The sequence below is a fragment of the Caenorhabditis remanei genome, chromosome IV, assembly GCF_010183535.1.
Source record: "Caenorhabditis remanei strain PX506 chromosome IV, whole genome shotgun sequence".
Lineage (NCBI taxonomy): Eukaryota > Metazoa > Nematoda > Chromadorea > Rhabditida > Rhabditidae > Caenorhabditis > Caenorhabditis remanei.
The window spans coordinates 18,711,714-18,735,463 of NC_071331.1; the positions used below are offsets into that span (position 1 = coordinate 18,711,714).

General features: G+C 39.0%; 6 protein-coding genes across 6 annotated transcripts; 3 read left to right on the forward strand and 3 right to left on the reverse strand.

Moving 5' to 3' along the window:
• Nucleotides 1-592: 592 nt before the first annotated feature.
• GCK72_015160 (uncharacterized protein) lies at nt 593-1,204 on the forward strand (the record flags this gene model as incomplete). Its single annotated transcript, XM_003094566.2, has 3 exons — nt 593-732; nt 788-941; nt 986-1,204. 3 exons carry the CDS (start codon nt 593-595, stop codon nt 1,202-1,204), a joined length of 513 nt encoding a protein of 170 aa, XP_003094614.2.
• Nucleotides 1,205-1,953: 749 nt separating this feature from the next.
• On the reverse strand, nt 1,954-5,863 carry GCK72_015161 (uncharacterized protein; the record flags this gene model as incomplete). The annotated part of the gene is made up of 9 exons (XM_053730671.1): nt 1,954-2,097; nt 2,141-2,347; nt 2,410-2,506; nt 2,562-2,984; nt 3,035-3,298; nt 3,347-5,450; nt 5,501-5,575; nt 5,618-5,725; nt 5,773-5,863. 9 exons carry the CDS (start codon nt 5,861-5,863, stop codon nt 1,954-1,956), a joined length of 3,513 nt encoding a protein of 1,170 aa, XP_053585443.1.
• Nucleotides 5,864-12,514: 6,651 nt separating this feature from the next.
• GCK72_015162 (uncharacterized protein) lies at nt 12,515-13,919 on the forward strand (the record flags this gene model as incomplete). The annotated part of the gene is made up of 3 exons (XM_053730672.1): nt 12,515-12,835; nt 13,084-13,242; nt 13,518-13,919. The coding sequence occupies 3 exons, from the start codon at nt 12,515-12,517 to the stop codon at nt 13,917-13,919; spliced, it is 882 nt and encodes a 293-aa protein (XP_053585444.1).
• On the reverse strand, nt 12,583-15,618 carry GCK72_015163 (uncharacterized protein; the record flags this gene model as incomplete). Its single annotated transcript, XM_053730673.1, has 4 exons — nt 12,583-12,750; nt 13,125-13,213; nt 13,731-14,195; nt 15,546-15,618. 4 exons carry the CDS (start codon nt 15,616-15,618, stop codon nt 12,583-12,585), a joined length of 795 nt encoding a protein of 264 aa, XP_053585445.1.
• Nucleotides 15,619-16,076: 458 nt separating this feature from the next.
• Nucleotides 16,077-16,353, forward strand: GCK72_015164 (uncharacterized protein; the record flags this gene model as incomplete). Its single annotated transcript, XM_053730674.1, has 2 exons — nt 16,077-16,122; nt 16,172-16,353. 2 exons carry the CDS (start codon nt 16,077-16,079, stop codon nt 16,351-16,353), a joined length of 228 nt encoding a protein of 75 aa, XP_053585446.1.
• Nucleotides 16,354-17,783: 1,430 nt separating this feature from the next.
• Nucleotides 17,784-18,390, reverse strand: GCK72_015165 (uncharacterized protein; the record flags this gene model as incomplete). The annotated part of the gene is made up of 3 exons (XM_053730675.1): nt 17,784-17,947; nt 17,992-18,116; nt 18,212-18,390. The coding sequence occupies 3 exons, from the start codon at nt 18,388-18,390 to the stop codon at nt 17,784-17,786; spliced, it is 468 nt and encodes a 155-aa protein (XP_053585447.1).
• Between the last annotated feature and the right edge of the window lie 5,360 nt (nt 18,391-23,750).

Below are 23,750 nucleotides of genomic sequence, written 5' to 3' on the forward strand. Positions count from 1 at the left end.
CATTATTTTAAGCATATTTACATCAAATTTTCGTTAATTTAATTTATCTGTTTTCCCTCAAAATTACCCATTTTCGACCTACTCGTTCTCTCATTTTCTCCCCCGGGAATACGGAGCATCTTTCTGACACAGTGACACCCCACCAATTTTTTCGATCTGACAATCTTTTTTAAGTTACTTATTGAGCTTTTTATTGATAATTTTGATACATTTTTACGCCTGTCTTTTGACTTTTCTTCCCCACTTTTTGAATGTTTCTGTCGGGTTAATCCCTTGTCCTCTTTTTGCATAACATCGAAACTTGTTGAAGAAAATAAATATACATTTGATTCGAATTATAAAAACATCTCGGTTCCTGAAAAGGTTCCGATTTTTGTAACTATCTCTTCTTGAAAATGTCGAAACCTGCAAATGGGAATCCTGCGCTCCTCGTAAATCGACACAACATTTTTTGAACCTTTTTTTCGTTTTCAAAAAGAGTAAATACTGTTTTTCAAGAGTTTTTCTTGTTCTTTTTTCTCAAAGTTTGATTTATTTGGATAAAACACAAATCTTGTACCTTTTCTATCGTTTAAAACTTTATTATTCGCAGATGACCGACAAAAATCAAAGTGATTCGGATGAGGACATCGAAAGTCTTACAAACCACGAAACTTCGTTGGAAGCTGCATCAAAAGCCCGCAAACGGCGGTTACTTGCAATGAAATCGAAGATTCATGGTGTTGAGATGCAGTAAGTTATCTGAACAATTGAAAATCAGGGAGAAAATTATAAATTATGTTTTCAGAGAGGAAGATTACGACCAAGGCGAGACATCGACAAAAAAGAACCGAGAAAATGGTCGAGAATTCCGAAATCACAAGCCAGATGAGGCGGTCGGCACTCAAAATACTGCATTAGATTTGGATATTGTCCAGAGGGAAATAACAGATCATTTAAAGGTAGCTCAAGCCTCTATTCTCGTTATAAATTATTATTTCTTTAGGATGTTCTTCATGAGAAAGCCATCGACAGTGTAGATTTGGCAATGTTGGCACCGAAAAAGATAGATTGGGATTTGAAGAGAGATATTGAGTCGAAGTTGCAGAAGTTGGAGAGGAAGACGACGCAAAAAGCTGTTGCTACAATCATTCGACAGCGTCTGGCTGAAGGAAAGGGAGATCTCGCTGCTACTGTCAATGCTGCAGCCGCACAAAATCTGTAATTATACACATTTTTCGCATTATTCGACAATGTCTGGCTGAGGAGTGAATCCTGGGGAGTGATTCAAATTAGACTGATCGAATCGATTTGTTTTGGATTCGGTAGGTTTTTGGACTTGCATTCTATGAGAATAGTGAGACAGTTGTATTTAATTTTAGTTAGTTCCACCCGCCCATATCGTGAGAATTATCTTGCTTGGTTCTTTCTTGTCGTCTATTAATCGCATGTCTTCTATTTTAGGCTGACCATTCAGGGTTTCTCGTTCGCTTTTCTTTCGCAATTTTGTTGTTTTCTGATTAACGTTTTCCAGCAATTATCAGAATTGCACACTTTCGAATTTGTCGAGGCTCGGACGTTTAGTACTCACTTGAACTCTACCTGAATAGAACCTGAAGAGAACTCTACGATTACTTCTTTTTATAGTTAAAATAATTTCATAAATCTAGAGTTGCTGTCTTTTTTAGCGAGAATTCATCATTTTTTACTCGTTAACTTCCATCGGCTATCCCTGCGTTCGCTCCGCTTACTTAACTTATGTATTCAATACTCGCTAAGTTTGTGAAATCACTCCCACAGTTGGATCTGCAATTGAATTTACTGTAACAATGTTTCTACTCTTTCTCCTAAAATAAGCAACTGGAATAAGACAGAACATTCCTGAAGCTTAGTTGATAATACTTTCAGGCTGAAAGTCTTTCAGTAATAAACTACAAAACTGAAATCTTTACTATATCAAAAATTCACAAAAGATCACTCTGTTTCGTCTGGCATCTGAATAGCCACATGACTGGCTCTCTCTTTCCTCGCCAACTCCTCTCTTTCCACTTCCCATTTCTTCATTTCCTCGAATCGTTTCATATATTTCTTATAGTATTTCATTCTCAACTTGCGATCCTGAAATCAAAATCTAACAATTTATCGATTCAATAGAACTTACACGAAGAGTTTTATAAACCACTCCAGCTTGAACCCAATAAGACTGATGAACAGTCTGAAGCGCTCGCCATCTTTTCATATTCAAATCGATAGCGAACTCGGTGAAAGACGTTGTTTCACAAAGTGCCACCTCAGCGGTCAGATAATGAAGAGCAATGAATGCAGTGGTTCGTCCGACACCGGCTGAACAGTGAACCACTATTGGCTTCTGAAATAATTCTTGATTTTTCTGTGAAACAAGAATGAGTACTGTACATTGCTCTTGTTCACCATATTCATCAGTCTATACATATCTTCGTGTCCATTCGGAATATCTTGATCCAGCCATGCAAGGTATTGATAGTGGTCCAGCAGTACTTCAGGTTTACTGTAACTTGTTTGTGTACTGAAAACATTTCCTTTCTGTATCTAGATACACATACCCTTTCTCCGTTATCTTCAGTACCCGTTTACTTCCGTTCCCATTCAATATCGAATCCACCGTCATCGTTGTCACCGTGAATCTTCCAATCACTATGACACCACCCAACTCCTTTATAAAATAGACGCCACACTGAGGTATTCCATTCTCCACGAAATCACACAACATCACAGTTTTCTCCACTTTCCGCTCGACCAACATTGTCAGAAAATCTTCACGAGTATCCACATAATCCACAAGAACCAGTTCGCCTTTCTCGTTTTTGTACTGGAATCCGCCCATTAGCTCGTCTCCAATCGGTCCTTGCGTGGCGACGAATTCTTTTTTTCTCGTTCGAATACAGTTTCCATGAACACGGGAATCACGTGGATCTTTCGGGTAGATGAGCACACGATTTTCGGGATTACAGAAGATATGCGGATTTCTGGAATAGGGAGTTATGTTTTTTTTTGTTGCTGAAAACTTAAGACTCACCTATGCTTGCCGGGATCCAGCTTCGCATACGAAAACAGCTGATCATGCTCAATCGGAGCCTCAATCATCCTCATTATATCCTCATGAATCTTCAATGCAATCTTTGCGTTTTTCGGAAATTCCCTCTTGATCCATCTCATCACTCTTGCATGAATTTTCGGAATTCTGTTCGGAAGATAGTAGAACTTTACATAGACGAACATTGCTATTGCCAAGACTACCAGTGCTACAGCACACGAGAAGATGATAATAGTGTATGACACTCTGAAAATAAGTCGTCTAAAACTTTAAATTTGTTGTTTTTGAACCCACTCTTCTATCTCTAAGAACAGTTTCAAAAACACTCCGAATTCTCTGAATGCTTCCGGAGTCGCATTGAAATCATGTCGATGACTAGAGAACTGAAGATCAAGAAGTGCCAATTCATCGAATATTTTCTGATTGGTTTCTAGCTCAAATCTTGTTTTTGGATCCAGAATAACACCTTGAAGAAGTTCTCCGATTGCCTCTGATTTCTCTCTGGAATTCATTCCCACATCCGGGAAGTGAAGCATTCCTAGAATAGGAACACCATATTCTGCGATTGTCGTGGCTTTGGAGATATTGAGAAAATCATAGAATAACTTGATTTCTCTTATAGCATCATTCAATTGATCCATATCTTTCTGATGGTCTCCCCATTGTTTCATGATTCTCTTCCCATCATCTAGCTTCCCGATTTCACGTGTTTCCATCTCAACACTGCTTCCAATTGATTCGAGTCCAGAAATCGAAGCTCTCAACTCAATGAGGCTGTTGGCCTCTCTCAGATACTTTAATGTTTGAAATATATTCTCCGAGTATGCTTCCGAATCACGCATCATATTCAGAAACTCTTGCCATTTTCCCTTTTTCATGTTCTTGAAACGTTTTCTGATACCAGATAGTTCTTCGATCACTTCTGAAATTATGGAGACTCCGTTCTCAGCATTTGATATCATCTTTTCATCCACATCTCGTATCTTCTGAATCGCTTGAATTAGTTGAACCAACTGCTCTGAACCAGTCTTCAGCTTGTGGATACATGCGTGATACGCCAGCTCTCCGGTAGCATTTTGGCGAAATGCACTAATGATTTGCCTACTATTCTGGAGACTTGCCAATGCTTCTGATAGCCTCATTCTGTCAACAGATGCATAAAGTGTCTTGAGAAGAGCCAACTCCTGATGAACTATTATTGATCGATTGTTCTTCTCAACGTTGTGAAACATTGACTTCAAGTCGATTTTACTTGTAGTCTTAACAGCTACAATCAACGAAGTTATCCCTCTTTCAACAATCTTTGCATCTCTACTAATATTCGAAATCTTCTCTTTGAAATTTTGTGAAATTGGGAATCCAGTGCATGCTTTGTACTTCTCGACTACATCAATCAACTTCAACGAACTCGGAGACAACAGTTTCTTTTGAATTTGATCGAAGTGAGTCAGAGATGGGAATGTATCTACGGAAGAGAGTTTCTTCAGTTTCTCTTTCAACCGAATCATCTGCTTTGTCAATACGAACAAAGGACGGAATCCATCAGATAATCGATACAAACGGTATGATAGATCACCTGTCATGTTTACGAGCCATGGATGTTTTACGTCCTCCATCAACTTTTTCACATCATCCAGCCCATATTGAAAGCCAAAACTGGATTTTGTAGTTTCTGAAGCGAAATTAGCCGAGAAACTCTTCAGCTTGGAGATCTCATTATTTATGGAGTTGTTTTCTCTCATCATCTGTTGGATCAGATTCATATGACTATGAAAGGTATCCAATTCAGCTCTTTTGATGGTAACACTCTGCAGATTTTCTCTGTCAGATGCTAATTTCAGAATCTTCACGAAATCTGTGAAGATTTCAGTGCCATTTCGGAGAGATTCAAGTGGTTTCAAACTACCAACTAAGGCCTTCAAATCGTCGAACTTCTGAATAGTATCTCGGAGAGCTGTAGTCTCTGACAAATCTATTTTGAGAGCTTTGAATTCGGAGATCAGATGATCTATTGATGTCTTCAACGTGTCCAATTTGACCATGTCCATCTTCATTGCAATTTCAATGTCTCCGAAGTATCGATCAGATTTCGAAGAATTCAAGAAATCTCGAATGCTCTCTGACTCATTACGCACCTCGTCATAACTCAATGCGGTTTCTTCGAATTTCAAGGAATAAGTATTGAAGGAACCTCTAACACCTTTGATAGAATCAATGTAAGTTTCGATTTTGGAAATATTGAATCCGACGACATCAGATATGCTGAAGTTACCAAACTTGAGAAGCTCGCCAACAAAGATTTCAACCAGAGTCCCATTATTAATTAGAGAATGTTGTAGAGTGATTCCAGAGACAATATGAGAAACTACGGCGACATTGTCTAGAAACTCGTTGTTGGCTGGAAGTATGATTATATTAGAGAGAAACTGAATTCGAATGAAATTATACCATCTCGTTTGATTCGAGTGATCATATCTCCATGAACGAATTCTTTGTCATAAATGAAATTTATAGCCGAAGCATCTGGAAGTATAATGATTGATACAGTTCAACAGTGTTCATTACCGTTTTCAGTTGTCCAGTTTTGATTTGAAGAGTTTGAAGAATATGAGGCAGCAGAAACATCTGAAACTACGTTGTGGAGATCATCCGACTGAACAGAAGCATCTGATGCTGAAAGTAGAAGACCAACTTTATTCAGAATCATGAATCCAACATACCATGTGTCAAAATGTTTAGAGTGATAATCAGAAGAAGTCGCCAATTCAGAAATAGTGGTTTTGTTTTGAAGCATGTTATCCAATCGACCATTACTGGGGTTTGAATGAAACAATTATTTAGAAGATTGGAAATGACTGGAATCATTCGAATGACGTGTTTTTATCGTGAAGATTAGTTTACGTGGAAATTCATTTTTATCTGTAGTGCGTCCAATATTAATGGGACCTCCTAGATTTCCGGGTGGTTTCAGACAGAACCAGTACAGATACAAAAAATCTGTTATGACCATTCGATTCGACGTACAACGTTACCCCAGGGGCTATATTTTCATGATTCTAACACTTTTCTTCAAACCGATATCCAAAATGTCTTTCTTTCAGCTGTCCAATAGCTGTTCAATCCAATATAATGTCCAATACGGACCACCTCGAAAGTCTAATTTTCAGTTGATTTTCAAGAGTTTTCAATGCAAGAATGTTCATTTTCAGTAAAGTTATACTCAGGATTCTCGAACCCTTTTCCACCTAATTCCATTATTTTTGAAAGTTGTATACAAAGCAAGCAAGAAGGAAATGTCTAAACTCATTTTTGATGTACTTTAGCACAATTTTGACATTTTTCGAAATGTTTCTTCAGTCAGATCCAGAAAGAATTCATGCTGAAAAAATCTGGAAAAATTGAAACGGCCGCTGAAAGAATCAAAAGTACAGATTCCCAACACAAATAATTTATTCAATACCAGTCGTTGCTGGTTCAATTAATTCAAGTAATTAAGACTAGTTCTATTCTATTGGTATGATGACGTGATTTCTTGGCTGTCCCTGGTTCTCATCCTCCTCATGAATTCCCTCTGCATTTTCTCCAGCTGCTGGAGCTCTTGGAGCTGCAGCCGGAGCTGCAGGTGCTTCTGCGGCTTCTGGAGCTTCAGCCGGAGCTGCAGCTGGAGCTGCTTCTGGTGCTTCTGCGGCTGCTGGATCATCATTAATTTCCAGCATTATCTTGAGGTCTTCAGTATACGGTTTTGATTTCAGTTTGTACTTCTGAAAGCAGGAAAGTTAAAAAAAAAGAGAAAATTTCAATTGTTCTGTATTACCCTTATGAGTTTAAAAAACACTGCCAATAAAACCCAAATCGACTGAACGTATGTTTGAATTCCGTGCCAACGGGCGTCGCGCATCTTTATCATCGCATCGCACCATACAATACCGGGATTGGCCAAAACTTCCTCGTAGATGTATTCCATTCCAATGAATGACATTGTTCTTCCGATACCAGCAGAGCAATGGACAACAACAGGCTTCTTACTCTTTTTCACAAGATCCATCAGTGCAATTCCAGTTTCATGATCAGTTGGAACCCCACGATCAGGCCAAGTAATATATTGGTAGTGTGTCAAAGTATGGTTAGGGAATTCATTTCTGAAATTAAAATGAGATAAATAACCGTCTGTTGAATATAATTTACGTGTTGTCAGAAATCTTCACAATTCTCTTAACAACGTTATTATTCAAGATTTCTTGCTTTGAAGTGGTTTTCACAGCGAAGCGGTTTTCAATTATCACTTGATCGCCTTTCTCTTTCGCAAAGTAAAGTCCACATTTTGGCCCCCTTCCATTTCTGTTTATCATCTCATCATCACTACATAACGATACAACGAATTCAGAAGAATATTGTAATACCATACACCAGAAGTCGCCAAGAGTACTCATTTTTCCCGGCATATCATTTCCCATGGGCGCCTGAAAATTGATTTGAATTAAATAATTCAAGATTCTTCCGTACCTGTGTCGCAATATACTTCTTTCCTGATTTCGTCGTGACGTGATTAGCATGAATTCCATGGTCCAGACTTTCAACCTTCACTTGTGTTCCCGGATTACAAAGCGTGTCGAAGTATCTGAAAGTGTTATGATTTGTCTCTGCTTCGCGTGTATCATTACCTATGTCTTTCTTTTCTTATATCTCCATAATTTCTTTCTTCTTCTGCTTTCTTCTCTTCTTCTTCTGCTTTCTTTTCTTCTTCAGTCTGTTCTTTGGTTGGTTTTGTGTTTTCGTTCTTTTTTTTGGGTGTTTGTTGTGTGAAAACCTTCATAGCATCGTGAACTCTGATGTGATAGATTTCAGCTCGTTTTTTATTGATTAAACGATTGTTTTTGATGAAATTTTTCGCCTCTTCTCTCGGTTTCCAGAACCCACAGTAGAACAATATTATACCGGCCAAGCCGATAAGGATAGTCGCCACAATTATCCCAATATACACGAGCGAGACTCTGAAATAAGACGAATTAATGTATAAGTTACAATCGATTAGTTTCGAAACCTACCCGCCTTCTTCCGTTACGATAGTTGTTTGTTGATGATCGACAGCAAGGAATTTGGATAAAAAGTCATGAAGAGCTTGGAATGCAGCCGGAGCACTTTGATATTGGGCAGAATGACTAGCAAAACCAAGATCCAGACTCGAGAGTTGTTCCAGTGTTTTTTGGGTTGCTTCTAGCCTAGATTTGGTGCTTGGATCAATTGGCGGTTGACTCTGTTGGCTCAGAAGAACTTCCAGAGCTTTTGATTTCTCCTTTGCTTTGATGTTGGAAGAAGGTAGAGATGCCAGTTGTTTCAAGGGAGTACCATAAGCACCAAGTGTTTTAGCTTTTGAAACGTCGATTCCAGTGCCAAATGTTTTGATTTCAGCCAGTGTCTTCTCCAACTCATCCATATCCTTCTTGTGAGCACCCCACTGACTTTCCGCTTTCTTTCTATCATCTAGACTCGACATCTTCTGAATTTCAGCTTGAACATCAGCATCGATAGTCTTGAGTTGACCGATTTGAGATTCGAATTCTATCAACTGAGAAGCAGTGTGAAGTGAACTGACTGATTGACCGACTACTTTAGATTTTTGTAGAGAATCAGGGAGCTTATTGAGTTCAGTTATCACTTCCTTTGCATTCTTCTTCATTGTTTCAGGAATTGAAGCAACGTCTGTTAGACTTTGTGAAACTTCAGAAACTGCAGTAGTAATTTTTTCCAAATTAGTTATTGCATTGGGATCTAGTTTTCTTAAGTCTGATCCAGTTGCAATCGCATTTGAAACATCAGAAGATACACCTTTTAGTTTCTTCAGACAGTCGTGCAGGTTTTTAATGGCAACGTCGGAGCCCGCGAAGTGATTGATTTTGGTTTTGTTACCAATCAATGTTTCAGCTTTACCCTTCAATACTTTAGACGTGATTCCGCTGAATCTTGGACTGATGTCATCGAGGAGCTGTTGAATAATCGCCAGTCCCTTAGTTTTCAAGTTACCCAAGACGACTCCAAATTGGGAGAACGAATTTTTATATTTACTGAAGTCTTGGAAGCCAAGAGAATCAAAAAATGATTGTATCTTTTTTCCGATGCCGTCCAAATCTAACCCTTTCGTTGCTGAATTTGCATTATTCAGGAAAGATTTCAGAAGCTTCACCTCTTCAAGAATGGCTTCGTTAACTTTATAAGTGTCATCATTGACTTTTGAATTCTTGTCGCATGTCTCTATTTCATGGAACAAATTTTTAACTAAACCATCTGTGTTAGTTTTCAAAGTCGATAGCTTGTCTTGAACTGTCTTGATGTAGTTAAGCGAGTTCTGCACATCGTTCGATGTAATGATTTTCAGCTTGTCATCTAATCCACTTAGTCGTTTTTCAATTCCAAAAATCGGTTCCAATCCGTCTGCCAACCCATTTAAGTTTGATCCGCTGATGGCGACGATTTTTCCAATCCACGGATCCCGAACATCTTTAGTTAGCTGCTTGACATCCGAGAGGCCGTCCGGAAGACCATATGTGTACTTTCGTATGTTTTTACCAGGAGTCATTCTTGATTCTGCCAATTTGTTGATGATTGAAAAATCATTTTGTGCAGCTTGCGAACTGGCAGAAGCCTGAAGCACTTCTTTGATATTCGTTGCAATCCCTTTCACTTCAGGTTCGTTGAACGCGAATTTGAATGAACCGCGTTTCTTCATTATCCAAATTGATTGTTCAATAGGTGCAAAAATAGTAGGACCATCTTGAAACTTGTACTTGTTGAGTGCTTTCACCGCCGAGTCAAAATCGGAAAGTGATGTTACTAGTTCTTGAAGGTTACTTATTAAACTTTGAAGTTGCAGGTAATCCGCATCCTTCGGAACCATTTGCGGAACTCCGTCTAGAACATTCTTCACACCTTTAAGTATTCTTGCTGGTCCATCAAATGTAATGTAATTGAATTTTTTTCCGAGAGTTTCAAGATTCTTGAAATAACTATCACCGTCATTAGAGAGTGTACTAATGTCGGGAAGACCTGCCGCAGTCAGAATCAATTCATTCCATTGCACAGCTTCGGCCTCATACTTTTCAAAAGTGGGAACGAGCTTAGACTTGGTCTTTTTCAGGTCATCAATCAAAGAAGTGATACTATCCTTTTTGAAGTTGGCAATATCCGAAACAGCGACAGACCCGAAGTTCAGGAGCTCACCAACCAAATCGTTAATTGGAATCTTCCCATTCATCAAACCATTCTGGATGGCGATTCCATTGATAAGATGGGCAACAATGGTGGTGTGTTTCAGATAGTCGGCTAGTTTGCCGTTAGCTGGAATTAAAATAGATATTCAGTGTTTATTGGCTGTACATTCAACTAACCGTTTCGGACAGTTCGGATGTGTGTGAGATTTAGGGGAGAGCTGGGTTGAGAAGGATTGGAACTGTCGTATTGAGTGAGGGGAGACGGATCTGGAAGGATTGAAATTCCAAAGAGATCCTGATGGCTCATTCTTACCATTATAAAATTTGAGAGAGTTCGAGTAAATATCGGACGAAGGGCCCGAAGTATCAGAATAGTCATTGTGACTAGAATAAGAAGAGATTGGTGGATCTGAAAAAGAGAATTTGAAAGGGTGCCAGAAGCCCGAATCCATACCGATTCCAGGGGACATCGAATCCGAGAGGTAGCTTTGCTCATTGTTGGTAGTTGCACCAGAGCGATCGTTGAATTCATACGCAAGAGTGCCTGAAAACGAGAAGTGAGATGATCCATTGACTCGATGAAACATACCGTTCACGAGGACCACAACCACGAGAGCTATGGCCCTTTTAAGCATCCCTGCTTTGTATTTATTCGATTGTTTTACTTGCTTTAGAGTAAGCAAAACCATACGACAAATACAGCAATAGATAGCTTTCTACAGAGTTCTACTGTGTACTGACGAAAACTGACGAATTGTTGTCTTTTATATGAGGAAAATGTTGGTTAGTGGGGAAAGGTCACGGAGAATTTTTGAGATTTTATGGGAAGATAAGGGCGAAGAAGGGACACGTGGAAAGTTTTTGTTTTTGTTTTGTAAATTTTGAAACGTGGAGGTGTTTCTGTGATTCAAAGACGTTTTGTTTCCTTGGAATCTCCTATGAAGAAGAGAGGTAGGATGTACGGACACACAGACAAACATACAGTAATGTGATACTGTTTCAGGTTTCGAAAATTAGTGATATCACGATAAAAATAGAGAACTCTCCTATTGAAACTATGAATTTTTAACTTCTGTTTCATTGCTGAATTCGGACAGAAATAGCGTTGATTTTGCAACAAGGTTATCAGCTCGGCACTGTTCTTGCAACTGCGCTCCACCGCAATTCTCTTGAAAAATGTCTCTTTTTGTCTGAGTGTCTCAATTTCCCACACTGTTTTCTTCGGTTTCGGTAGAGAGTTCCAATTTTCTTTCTTCTAGACCTCTTCCAAAGTATCGACAATGCAACCAAATATGATTAATGGCGGGAAGAGATCAGCAGATGAAGAATTGGATACATGACCATCTCATCGATCAATTCCTGCTGAGGAACCGGACATTGTGGAGGTGGCAGTCTATAAGACCACACAGCCTCCTATGCGGACTCCAACCTCTCCGATTTGGTCCTCGTCGAGTGAGTTTTGATAATGGGATTGTTCAATGGAGAATTCAAACCTATTTCTAGCTCACTCCACAACCCTCGACACTATGTGTTTTGGAGAATTTGAGGAGTCCCGCCCGAGACGAGATCCAAGTGGACGACGTCGCCGAGGAATCTCTTCAAAGATTTCTGATTCATGATTCATGTCTAGAAAGCGCCAAAAAAACTAAAGAACCAAATTTGAAAACTGTTCGTTTAGAATGTGTAGAAAATTCTGACGCATGTTTTCAGCTATTTTCATTCGTTTGATAAAATTGAGAAAAGAAAAACCGATATATTTTCGAACTAATAATGAAAAATTGCCATTTCGATGGGAAATTTTATCTGAAACCTGGATAGAACGGGCGGATAAAGCTCTCTGAATACTTCTGAAACTGAAATTTATTCGTCTCCAGCATTTCTCAATTTTTTTTTTTGCAGTTCTTTCTCGGAGAGACTGGGTGATCGTGTATTGCAAAAAAATCATTATTATACACTAAATGCTCAAAATTCTGTTTTGAGAGTTAGCTTTTTCAAGAAATCTATTTCAGAAACGCCTCGTCACGTTCATCAAGTCAGGGAACATCCTAATATATATCCATCATGTGTTTTTGTTAACTTTTTCTGTCTATGATGTCATATTGGCCCATTTTTCCTTGTGTTCCATTGTAATAAACTTATTTTTGTAATTTTCCTTTTTAACGGTTCCTCACACCGTCTTCATTATCTTATCTTATTTGTGTGTCTTTTTTTCATTACTTTGAATTTCAATTTCAGAAAAACCCATTCTATCCAATTAATGCCACGTGGCAGAGGATCCCGTGGAGTCAGAGGAAGACCTCGTGGTAGACCAAGGCTGATCCAAGATCAAGTTATGGAGGACGCTGCTCCAGATGCTTCAAATCCAGCACCGGCTCCAGAAGTTCCAGTGGCGGCTCCAGAAGTGGAGAGTCCAGCAGCTCCAGTTGAAGTTGAAGTGGAGGAGGACATGGAAATCGTCGTGAAAGCTGTTCCAGAAGTCAGAAACTTCGTCTCCTACATCAGTTTCAGCAATGATTCATCAGACATCTCAGACTTCACAATCATCGTCGAAAATCAACGATTCTACGTTGATAAGAGAGTGAGTTCTTTTTGAAAAGAGAGTGAGTTCTCCACATTACTGAAAGCTATTCAGAAAGAATTTCAGCATTTAACCCGCCACTCCTCAATCCTTGGTGCTATGATCAATTCTCCGGGCGTCCAAAATGCAACTCTCGTTCTGGAAAATGTGAAGGAGGCACCTTTCCACTGGTTCCTGGAGGTCATCAATGGAGTCTACCATTCTCTTAAAGGCAAGGAATCTTGAGAATCGAAAAATTTTCAATCCAGGTTTCAGCTGAAAATATCGAGGATGTCCTAGAGCTTGTTACCAGATGGAAAGCCCGATATGCCAAATGGGCATGCGGAGATTTCATCAGACGTTGTCCACTAATCTCTATCAAGAAGGCCCTCGAGTTGGCTGTACAACACGAACTTAAAGCTGCGAAGGTAACTTGTTAGCAGTCCACCCTTCTTGCAACTGCGCCCCACTGCAAACGAGAGAGTATCAGTGAGCGCCGACACAGGATTTCACAGTTTTTGATCTATTTTCGCTGTTTTCCATAAAATTCACAAAACATCTTTTGGAAAACAACAAAAAGTCGCGAGAAAAAACTCTGCATCTCTCACCGATACTCCTTCGTTTGCGGTGGGGCGCAGTTGCAAGAGGGGTGGGCTTATAATATATTTAGAAGTGAAAGATTTCATTTTTCAAAAATTTTCAGACGCTTCTAGTCAGAAAGATCCAAAGTCTTGCTACACTGGAACAAGTTCGAGATTCGGAGATCATTTTCACTGATCCAGTGGTCCTCGGGCTACTCTTCAATAAAGCCATGGAGTTGGCTGGAGCGGCGCTTCCAGCACGTCTTCAGGATGGTGTAGAGCAAGTCGCGGATCGAAATGGCCAACAAAATAGAATCAACCAGAACCACCGATACAATGATCCAAACCATCCCAGAGCGCCGACACCGCCGCGGCCAAGAATGCCGACACCGCCGCCACCGTACCATCCAAGGATCGAGGACGTCGAGATGGGCAGTGGGAGATCGTACTCCAGATCACCATCGCCACGTAGACGACACGACCGGAGATATTCGTCCTCGGAAAGCACTTTTGACTCTGAATAGTCTTACTCGGATGATTCAAGACCGCGTCGAAGACGTCATTACTACTCCGATACAGACTACTCAATGTCTCCGGAACCCAGACGGCGTGACCGCGTGGATCGATACCATGTGAATCGCGAGGAAAGAAGAGGAAGAGACCACCGGTCGCGTAGCCGCTCGCCGAGATGGTAGTTTGGTTTTGTGGGCTCTGGTTCAAGATTTCAACATATTTTTCCTCTACTGATACACCTTCGTTCTTATTTTTTCTTCCCCGTTTCTTACATTTTCGGAATATTCCTAATTTTTCACGATTTTATATTTTTCATCTTGAGATTTCCTTCTTCACTTTTGGCTTTGTCCCTCTTTTGAAGTTGAGTTGATCGATCGAAAGGGCGGCATCCTTTCATGGATATGATGCAAAAAGGGTTTGTCTATTTGAATCGATTAGATGGAAATCAGAAGAGTAGCAGAAAGAAGAAGAATAAGGAGGGACTCGACAAGTTGATGTCTTCTACTCGATTCTCCCATTTTTATAGTGAATAAAGAGGCGGAGTCAGAGATGTAGAGATAAGAGAGAGAGCATGTGGATATTTTTATCTGGAACAGTAATACAAGTGACATTAAAATATCTCTTTATGATAATATATGGGATTTATGGCTGAAAGTCGAGTTACATAATATGCTGATGTACTACTAGATAATAGTTTTCATCCTAAAAGTTAGTTGAATTTAAGTTGAAATCAAACAATTTAAAACTATTCGAGTTGCTTTAAAATGCTTCTTATCGAAATTTAAAATCTGCGACCAGATTAAAATATCCACGTGCTCTCTCTCTTATCTCTAAATCTCTGACTCCGCCCCTTTATTCACTATAAAAATGGAAGAATCGAGTGAAAGACTTCAGTCAGTCAAATCTCTCGTCACTCTTCTTCGCCTCGTTAAATTGGTTGGCCGTCTGCTCTTCTGATTCCCACTACTACAATGGCCATCAAATCGATTCAAATGGACAAACCGGATTGAAATGGACACTATCCGAATCCATGGAAGGATGCCGCCCTTTCGATCGATCAACCCAACTTCACACATCTTCAACAGTCAACCATTCGAACCAACGGGATAAATTTTGATGAATAAATGATTTTGTCCCCCTATTCTTTTTTCTTGGTTCTATTCCTGTTTCAGAGGGTTTTTCAGAGGGATCGGGGCTATTTTCTATTTTGAGTCTGGTGTCTAACTCTCAGTCGTCGAATCTCTTTTTCGAAACTGCTAGGAAATTATACCGTCACAGGGGTGCGAATTTCCCGCTCCGTGCGCGTCGCGTATCTTTCATTGAAAGATACGATAATACACGTTAAACTTGAATTTGGCACTCAGCCAAGTCTTTTTTGGCACCATGCCAACCGCTGTGCGACGGAGCGCATTTTCGCGACCTTAAGCTTCGCATCTCTGTGATCGCACCATAAAACTACAAAACACAACACAATATTTACTCCTTTTATTCAAGGAAAAAGTAGGATCAATTGGCGTTTCTTTATCATATCATGACGTCGATTCCTCATCCTTTTCTCTCCTCCTTCCCTCGAGCTTCCTCATCCATCGTCATCCCAGTTGTCCCATCCACGTCATCTGGCTTCTCCGTCTCCGAACCTCCTGGCAATCCACCATTTGTAGTCGTTCCGAATGTAGACATCCCCATGGCAACCATATTGATGAGTAACATAATGTTACTATCCTTGCTTATTTTTTAGTAAAATTTTGGTGGACTGACTGAAATCATTTCCGATTGGATCAGAAGCGGGGGCTCTCTGAATAAACTTACAAAATTCCAAATAATTCGTGGCGAGTTGTTTAGAATCTGTTTATACTCAAGCTTGGGGGGAATAAATCGATTACTGATCGATTCGATAGATATAGCGAAATGGGCGGAGCCTAATAAACCAGAACATGATGGGGCCGGGGTCACAGATTTTTCTGGAAATCTTTTTTTTTCAACTTTTGCGTTTTTCCACAATTTTCTCGGTTTTCTACCGTAACTTTGTCCCACTGCCCTATTTTTCTAGGCTCCGCCCCTTTTCCACATCCTTCTCGATAAATCAATAATCGATTTATTCCACTCGGCAACAAGCCGCCTTTCGAAGAAACCATCTGGAATTCGATTTGTTGTTCGTGAGATAAAGAATGGCCGTATGTGTCTTGATAGTTTTCTACATGGCAATGAGTATTGGTAAGTTTAGGAGGGAAACCAGATGACACCGTATCTTTTCTTGTTACAGTATTGACTCAAATGTGTGGTTCGAAAAAGAAGAAACCGGCAGCTGGTGCGAAGAGTGAAGTTCCGATGTCAGCTATCGATGCGACTGGTGCTGCAGCCAAATCATCGACTTCTCAAGTGAAGAAACCAGATGAAGAGAAAAAAGAAGAAGAGAAAAAAGAAGAAGAGAAGAAGGAGGAGTGATCTCTCTACTTGATACACCAACCCCATTCGAACATGGATTTTCTGATAGCCATTGATTACGATTAAAATGTAAAGTAATTAAAATTAAGTTTTTGTAATTGTAATATGTTTGTTTTGTGTTGTTTCCTAACAAGGGAAGTCTTTGGAGACGCGGCTTTTAAACGATTGGTCACAGGTATTTTCGACTACGTGGAGTCCATTTCTGCTGTCGAAACCGGCTAAATGTCTTTCCGAGCCGAGTTATGAGCTCTCAAGCTTAAGCTTTTTCACATGGAACTCCGAATCGGCCAATTGTGTATGCTAAGGTGTTCTTCTTTTTCCAACGTTTGAGTGGTGTAGTAACGAAACAGGAAACTTGTCATTTTTACTGAAAATGTCGCCGATTCGGAACTTGACTTATGACTCGACACTGTTGGAGGACCTGACCGGAGCGACTAGTGTCGAAGAACCACAAATTTTGGCGACTCAACTGAGAGGAGTCCTCATTTCCAATCTTTAGAATGTTGTTTATGATTTTGAGAATTCATATACTTGTTGATTTTGGGAATACTGAGCTAGTTGGAGAGTCAAAGTTGCCTTTTGAAGATTTAGAGAGTGGAGTTTCTTCAAGAATGTTTCTAGAAGTCAGGAAAATCTTAGTTTTGAAACTCTAGCTAACATGTCTATGGAGACGCGGGTTTCAAACGATTGGCCACAGGTACTTTCGACTACGGGGAAGCCATTTCTGCTGTCGAAACCGGCTAAATGTCTATGAGAGCCGAGCTCTCAAACTTCAAGCTTTTTCACAGGGAATTCCAAATCGGTCGCATATACGCCACCGTGCTGTTCTATATAAGTTTCCCTAAGGTTTACCTGTGCTCCAGAGTTGTGCGGAAATGATTTTTTCGAAAAAGGAAGTCGGAAGTGAAAAAAAGCCCGGAATTCGGAAGTCGGAACTAGAATTTTGCAAATATTCAAAGACACTAAGAGAAGAGATCAAGAAGTTCGTGAAAATCAGTAGAAAATTAGTTTTTGGCTGAAGAAAAGCCTAATTTCTGTTTATTCAGACCATTTTTCCATGTATTTCTGCGAAATGTATTCTTCCTAAATTTCACAGTTACGGAATGACGGAAGTCGGAAGTTGGAAATCGGAATTCCGCACAACTCTGCTTGCTCATTCGTTAGAAGAATGAGAACATCTTGTACTATTTGCCGATTTGAAATTCCGTGTGAAAAAGCTTAACCCTTCGAAAAGTTGGAGAGCTCATAACTCGGCTCGAAGAGATATTTAGCTGGTTTTGATGGCAGAAATGGACTCCTCGTAGTCGAAAATACCTATGACCAACCTTAGCCGCGTCTCCAAAGAGCTCTTGGCATCTCAAATCATCAATAATATCAACCCATTTATTATGACACGTGGCAAGAAAACAAAACAAAAAAACAATCAATATCTAGTTTTTGGTTACTGTATCTTTAGCAGTCGTCAATGTCTTCAAAACTGGATCTCCATCATAATACTGGCACTTTCTGGTGAATGTTGGGTAGGGGTATTTGGCGAGACAGTTGATGAACTCCTCATCACATTTGCATACCGATTGGAGACATTTGTTCTCGTCTGGAAACATCCAAGTTTTTGGAGGGATGGTACAGTACACTTACTATTGCATGCCGGCTCCTGATATACACATTCCCATTTGTAGAGACAGAAAAATGGGGTGTTTGAATTTTGACACTTTTTGGTGGAGATCAAATTGTTATAGCATTCATTGTGGACTTGACAGCATCTGAAAAGAGAACAGATTGGGTTACTGTAGCTGGCAGAGAGTACGGTAGTTCAGTTGGGATACTGTAGTAATAACATTAGATTACTGTAACTAACTTATCAATTCCATCAATCGGTTTATCAGGTGCATATCCAGAACATGAACATCCATAGTATCTGTATGCATCAAATGGTTGTCCAATTTTACAGTAAGACATGTCATCCAATTGATATAAAACATTACATGAAGAAGTGACCAGATGGGGAAGGAATACGGCAAGGATTAGGTATAGCATGTTCTGGAAAAAAAACTACAGTAATCTTTCGGAAAAGTTTGGAAAAAACGAAAAAATGAACAGAAGAATTCAAACGAATAGAAACAACTATACCAAAGGCTACATATTTCTATAAATATATACAGAAAAAAGTGTCAAAAAACTGGGGGAATTTAATGTTTCTATTTACCACGAGATAACACGTTCTCTCTCTCTCTCTCTCGAGGCGCCATCATAAAACTGCACACTTTTGTGACGCACGTTTTCAGTTTGAATGAAACACAGCAAGAAGAGAAAGTGTAGGCGGAAGGGACGAGGAAAGAGAGGAAGGAATTTGAAGAGAGCTACAGTAAGAGGGTTACTGTAGTGATGTTTCAGTTGTACAACTAACAGTACCTCAGCTGACCTACAGTAACCCAAGAGAATATTTGAATCAAAAGTAGGCATTGCACAGTACGGTGCAGAAGGATATGTATTTGGCATTTTTAGGTTGAAAATGGCCAACTTTGAGACGGTGTTACGGTGTCACTGATTGTCCCCCAAAAGACAATTTTTAACGAATTATACAGATCAAAAGTAGAGCATTATTTTTGTAGGTGATGACTTTTTTGTACGAGCACTCCCTAAAGAGTTAGGGTCATTTTAAGATGACAGCTCAAACATAGCACAGTTTTGCTCTGAAATGGGACGATTTGAGGGAGAAACAACTTTGTCATTAATTAACTTGCCTGGGAGTGTCCGTACAAAAAAGTTGTCAACTATAAAAATGAAGCTCTACCTTTTTTCTGTATGGTTTATACATAATTTACTAGTGGGACAATCAGTGATACTGTAACACTCTTTCAAAGTTGGTCATTTTCAATTGAAAAATAATCACTGTATAATATATCTTACTGCACGGTACTGTACATATATACCGTAGACAAAACGGGATTACTGTAGACTACTGTAACCGTCAGAATCTCTCAGAAAACTTCAATCTCTTCTATTTTTCTCTGTAATTAAGCAATTGTTGGTTACTAAAGCTACAATAACCAACTATTACCTATGTTGCCTTCTGCAAATTTCTCTTCTAATTCTGACCCGTAGGTAATCTAAAAGTCACTTATCACCCACAATGACGTTTCCAGTTTGAAATCAAGTCCGGATGTCCGCCTACATTACCAGTTTTCTCTTTTTGCATCATTTGCTGCCCTCACTTTTTTAATTTCAGCTGCTGATCTATGAATCACGACTCATAATTGTTCTCCGACAGGTCACTCTCAAGGGGTAATAAAATATGACACTAAAACAGGGGGTGGTGATAACCTTATTCCGGAGAAGAAAAAGAAAACCACGTGATTTTCAGATAAGAACTCTTTTTTAGGAAACGATGGGGTTGAAGTACAACTGGAATGACCTAAAAAGATTTACTTGGAATATTTCAAATCAATTTCTCACGTCAAAGTCATCTATAGATAAAAGTGCAAACAAAAAACCCTGAAAAGATATGAAAATGTTTGAGCTTTTCAGTCAGTAGTCGCAAAATGGCGAGAATGGAAAGCAGCTCCCATGTCTCATTGAATTCGACAGACCAAGAGTAACATTACTTAGTTCAGCAATATCCCTAAGGATGGCCGGTTCAAAAAAGTTTTTGACCTACAAACTTAACGAACAATCTAGTGCATCGGACAAACAGTGACAACGTGTCACATTCTTAAAGTTACTAATTCTCATTTTTCAAGAGGACCACTCATCTACAGTAGCGAGCATAACTGAGTACACCTGCATACTTTCATATGTATCTCAGCTGAAATAAGACCGTTTTGCACAAACTTTTTTTTCAAAGATAGCTGAAACATTCAGCAATACGAAAATCAGTTTTTTAAAATAGTTCTAATTTTGATTTTTTTTGATAATCGATTTTTCCTGATCGTGATTTGAAAATTCGAAAAAAAATTGAGTTTTTAATGTCAAAATGTTGGAAAACACTCAAATAAACAAAAAATTATGTTGAATTGGCATTCTACTTTCTGAGCATCGTGCCACAGCTCCAGAAGTTAAAAGTGGCGCCCTCGGGAAAACTTTTATAACTCATCAAAAAATGCTCCAAATTTTTTGAAACATGTACCAAAAGATGTGTCTTGAGCTTTTCTACAAACGAACATCAAAAAGTTACATTTTTAGAGTAAATGATTATTCTAATTTTTTTCACTCAAAAATTATTTTATTCCCATTTTTTCTCCATTTCCGATACTTTCTGATCAAACACCCAATAACTTCTCCACTTTTTCAGTTCCGTCCAAATCCTCCCATCGCAATTAAAAAAACGATGTTGATAATAGAAGACCTCTCTTCTATTTACACTTCCCGTCACTATTTCCTCATAAATCCAATAGAGTGCCAATAGGTCAATTACGTACTTTCTCTCTTTTTAGTCTCGCGACGGCGCCGTTCCATACGTAAAAGGTCAATAAGTCACTGGAAGTATGTAGAAAAAATGGGGGAGAAGGGAAATATTGTGATTTATATAAAAACTTGTAGAGTACTTGTACAGTAAAATTTTGAAACTCATTCTGAAAGTAAAACGCTCTAACTGTGTACAGTACCATGCGGTAAGATATACAATTTGGTCTTTTTCAGTTGAAAATGTCCAACTTTGAGCGAGTATTTCGGTATTACTGATTGTCCCACAAAATAAAATTTTTAATGGATCATACAATTCAAAGGTAGAGCTTCATTTTTGTAGTTGACAACTTTTTTGTACGGACACTCCCTAGAGAGTTATGGTCATTTTAAGTGGACAGCTCAAAAATCACTTTGTTTTGCACTTCATAAAAATTTCTTTGTGGGTCAATCAGGAATACCCTCTCAAAGTTGGGCATTTTCCACTGAAAAAGGCCAAGTTGTTTTGCATATCTTACTGCACGGTACTGTACATTTGAAAAAGTAATCCTAACTCTTGAAATCCGTTGTGTCCAACACCCCATAAACAGTGACCTCCAGGTTCTCATAAATCTCCATAATTTAAAATGTATTCCCTCCTGAATTCATAGCGTAGATCACACGAGAATAATAATAATAGCATAAAAGATTTATCGCACCGTTTTTCGCCGACAGTCGTCAGATTTCTATCTTGAACCGTTTTTGTGTCCTTTTCATGAGTGTACCGTCCCGTGTTTTTCTTTGTTTGAAGATTCTGACCGGAAAGGAAAAACGAGAAGAATTCAGAGAATGGCAGGACTAGACACTTGATGTTTCGGAATTGGAAGATTATTAGTTGATACAGTAACCCTCGGTAGGCTAGGTACAGTACTCCAACTAAGCAAGTTAGATACAGTATTCCTCGATTTCCAAGGCCTCCCCCTTTCTGCCAGACATTCCAAAACAAGAATTCCCTCTTCTAGGCTAGCTGCTAACCCCCATAATTTTCTTTTCCTCATAATTTCTCCGGTTTTGTTATTAAACAACATGGTATTAGCCTCCCCCACCGCATAACTTAAAAGGTGCTAATCATTCGGAAAGTCATCTGAATATGAAGAGAAAAACGACGAATTGTTGTTGAACAAGATGATTTGTTAAGCTTTTAGAAGCTGTGAAGAAGATGGGAATAGAAATTTGATTTTTTGGAATTGGGATTCAGGTTTTAACAGTTAAGTTTTTAACTCCTTTAAGTTTTGAAGTCTATGAACCATGTTTTCAGTTATAATCGGAATTAAATAATTAGGCATAGATTGAGAAAGAAAGAAAAACAAACTATGTTTCCACAGCTCTCATTTCGCCAATCTTTCCAAAAACAATTTTCTACATTCCACATCTTCCTAGGCCACCAACTTGGATGAGCTTTTTCAAAGGAAATCAATGTTGTTGGAACTCAAGACGATGTTTCTCATCTGACTCTTGTCTAATTCTCGAATACTTGTTTCAAAAATCAAAATTTCGGTTCAAACTGTAATGAGGTTCTTGAAGCATCAATAATTTCCATACTTTCCGACGCGCGTAACTTCCTTCAATCTGAGTTTTACGAGCTGAAAATTATACCAAAATGTAAATCTCAGGGAGTTCTATGTCTGTGACCTACTGTTGGCCGGATAACTAATCTTCAATGGACCGCGAGCCGGGATAAAGTACCAAAAAACTCGAAAATGACCAAAAAAGCCATTCTAGCCCGGGCTGCAGCATATTAACGACTAGCCATCCGACAGAGAACTCGTCGAGATCTACATTTTGGTATATTTTTCAGCTTATAATATTGCGTTTAAATTGAGTTACGCGCCGGCTTGACCTCCATCCAAGAGTTTTCATCACCAGATTTTTTTAATTAAAAAACCCTGTCCAACTGGAAATGGCGGTCAATTATCTCTAGCAGTGGTATCTTTACAAGCCCGGGTTCTCAGATTTTCTAAGCCATTTCTACTTCTAACTCCCGTTCGACCCATTTCCAGTCATTTAGCTCTCTAAAAAAAACTCTAATTTTGATGGATGATGCTTCCCCTTCCAATATTTCGACCTCTCAATTTTTTTGCCCAAACTTTCTCTATCTCATAAATGTCTCAATAAATCATACTTTCCCCTCTAAAAACGGGCATCCTCCTCTTCAAATGTAATTATTCTTCCCCTCCCTCCTCCATTCCATTCCTTTCATTTTCTAAACGGTCTCGTCTTCTCCAGAAAAGAGAGATGACTCCGCCCCCATTCCCCCTCCTAAAGAAGAAAAGTGACCCGCACTTTAGGTGCTTGTTTATGTATTATAATTGCATTTCATTTCTCCCTCTTTTCAAAATGTCCTTTTTCTTCTCGGATGACAGTTCTCATTCCCCCTTTTTTCTTTTCTATTTACTTTTTATTTCTGGGTCATCTTTTTCTTTTTCTTCTTTACTCGAGAAATGGAAGAGAATTCAGAAGGTTATTTGGGATCCATAGATGGTTTTTGAGAAAACTAGAAATGATTTGAGATTTTCTTAATTAGAAGGCCCTCTTTTTTGACAGTTCCACCCGGTGTTGTAGACTAGAACACTGGAACGGTTTGAAACATTTACAGTTGGCAACATTTAGACTGTTCAAAGTGAATTCCGGTTTACTGTCAGGAAGTTTCAGACAGTTTCATTTAATTTTCGATTGTTTTCGTGGTGTTTCCAAGATTTTCGTGATCTTCAGCCAAAACTTAGAAGCTTCTTTTTATGAGCAATGTCTGTAAGCAGTTTTCAATGACTTCATAGATTTTCAAATATACAAGAACTGAAATTATAGAAATTAGAACAATTCCTGAATAATTTATGTCAATTTCAACCTTTAGAAGGTACAGTACAGTGCAAAACGATACGAACTTTGTCCGTTTTCTGTTGAAATTGTCCAACTTTGAGAGTGTGTCATGGTAGTTCTTATGGTCACACTCAGTAAGT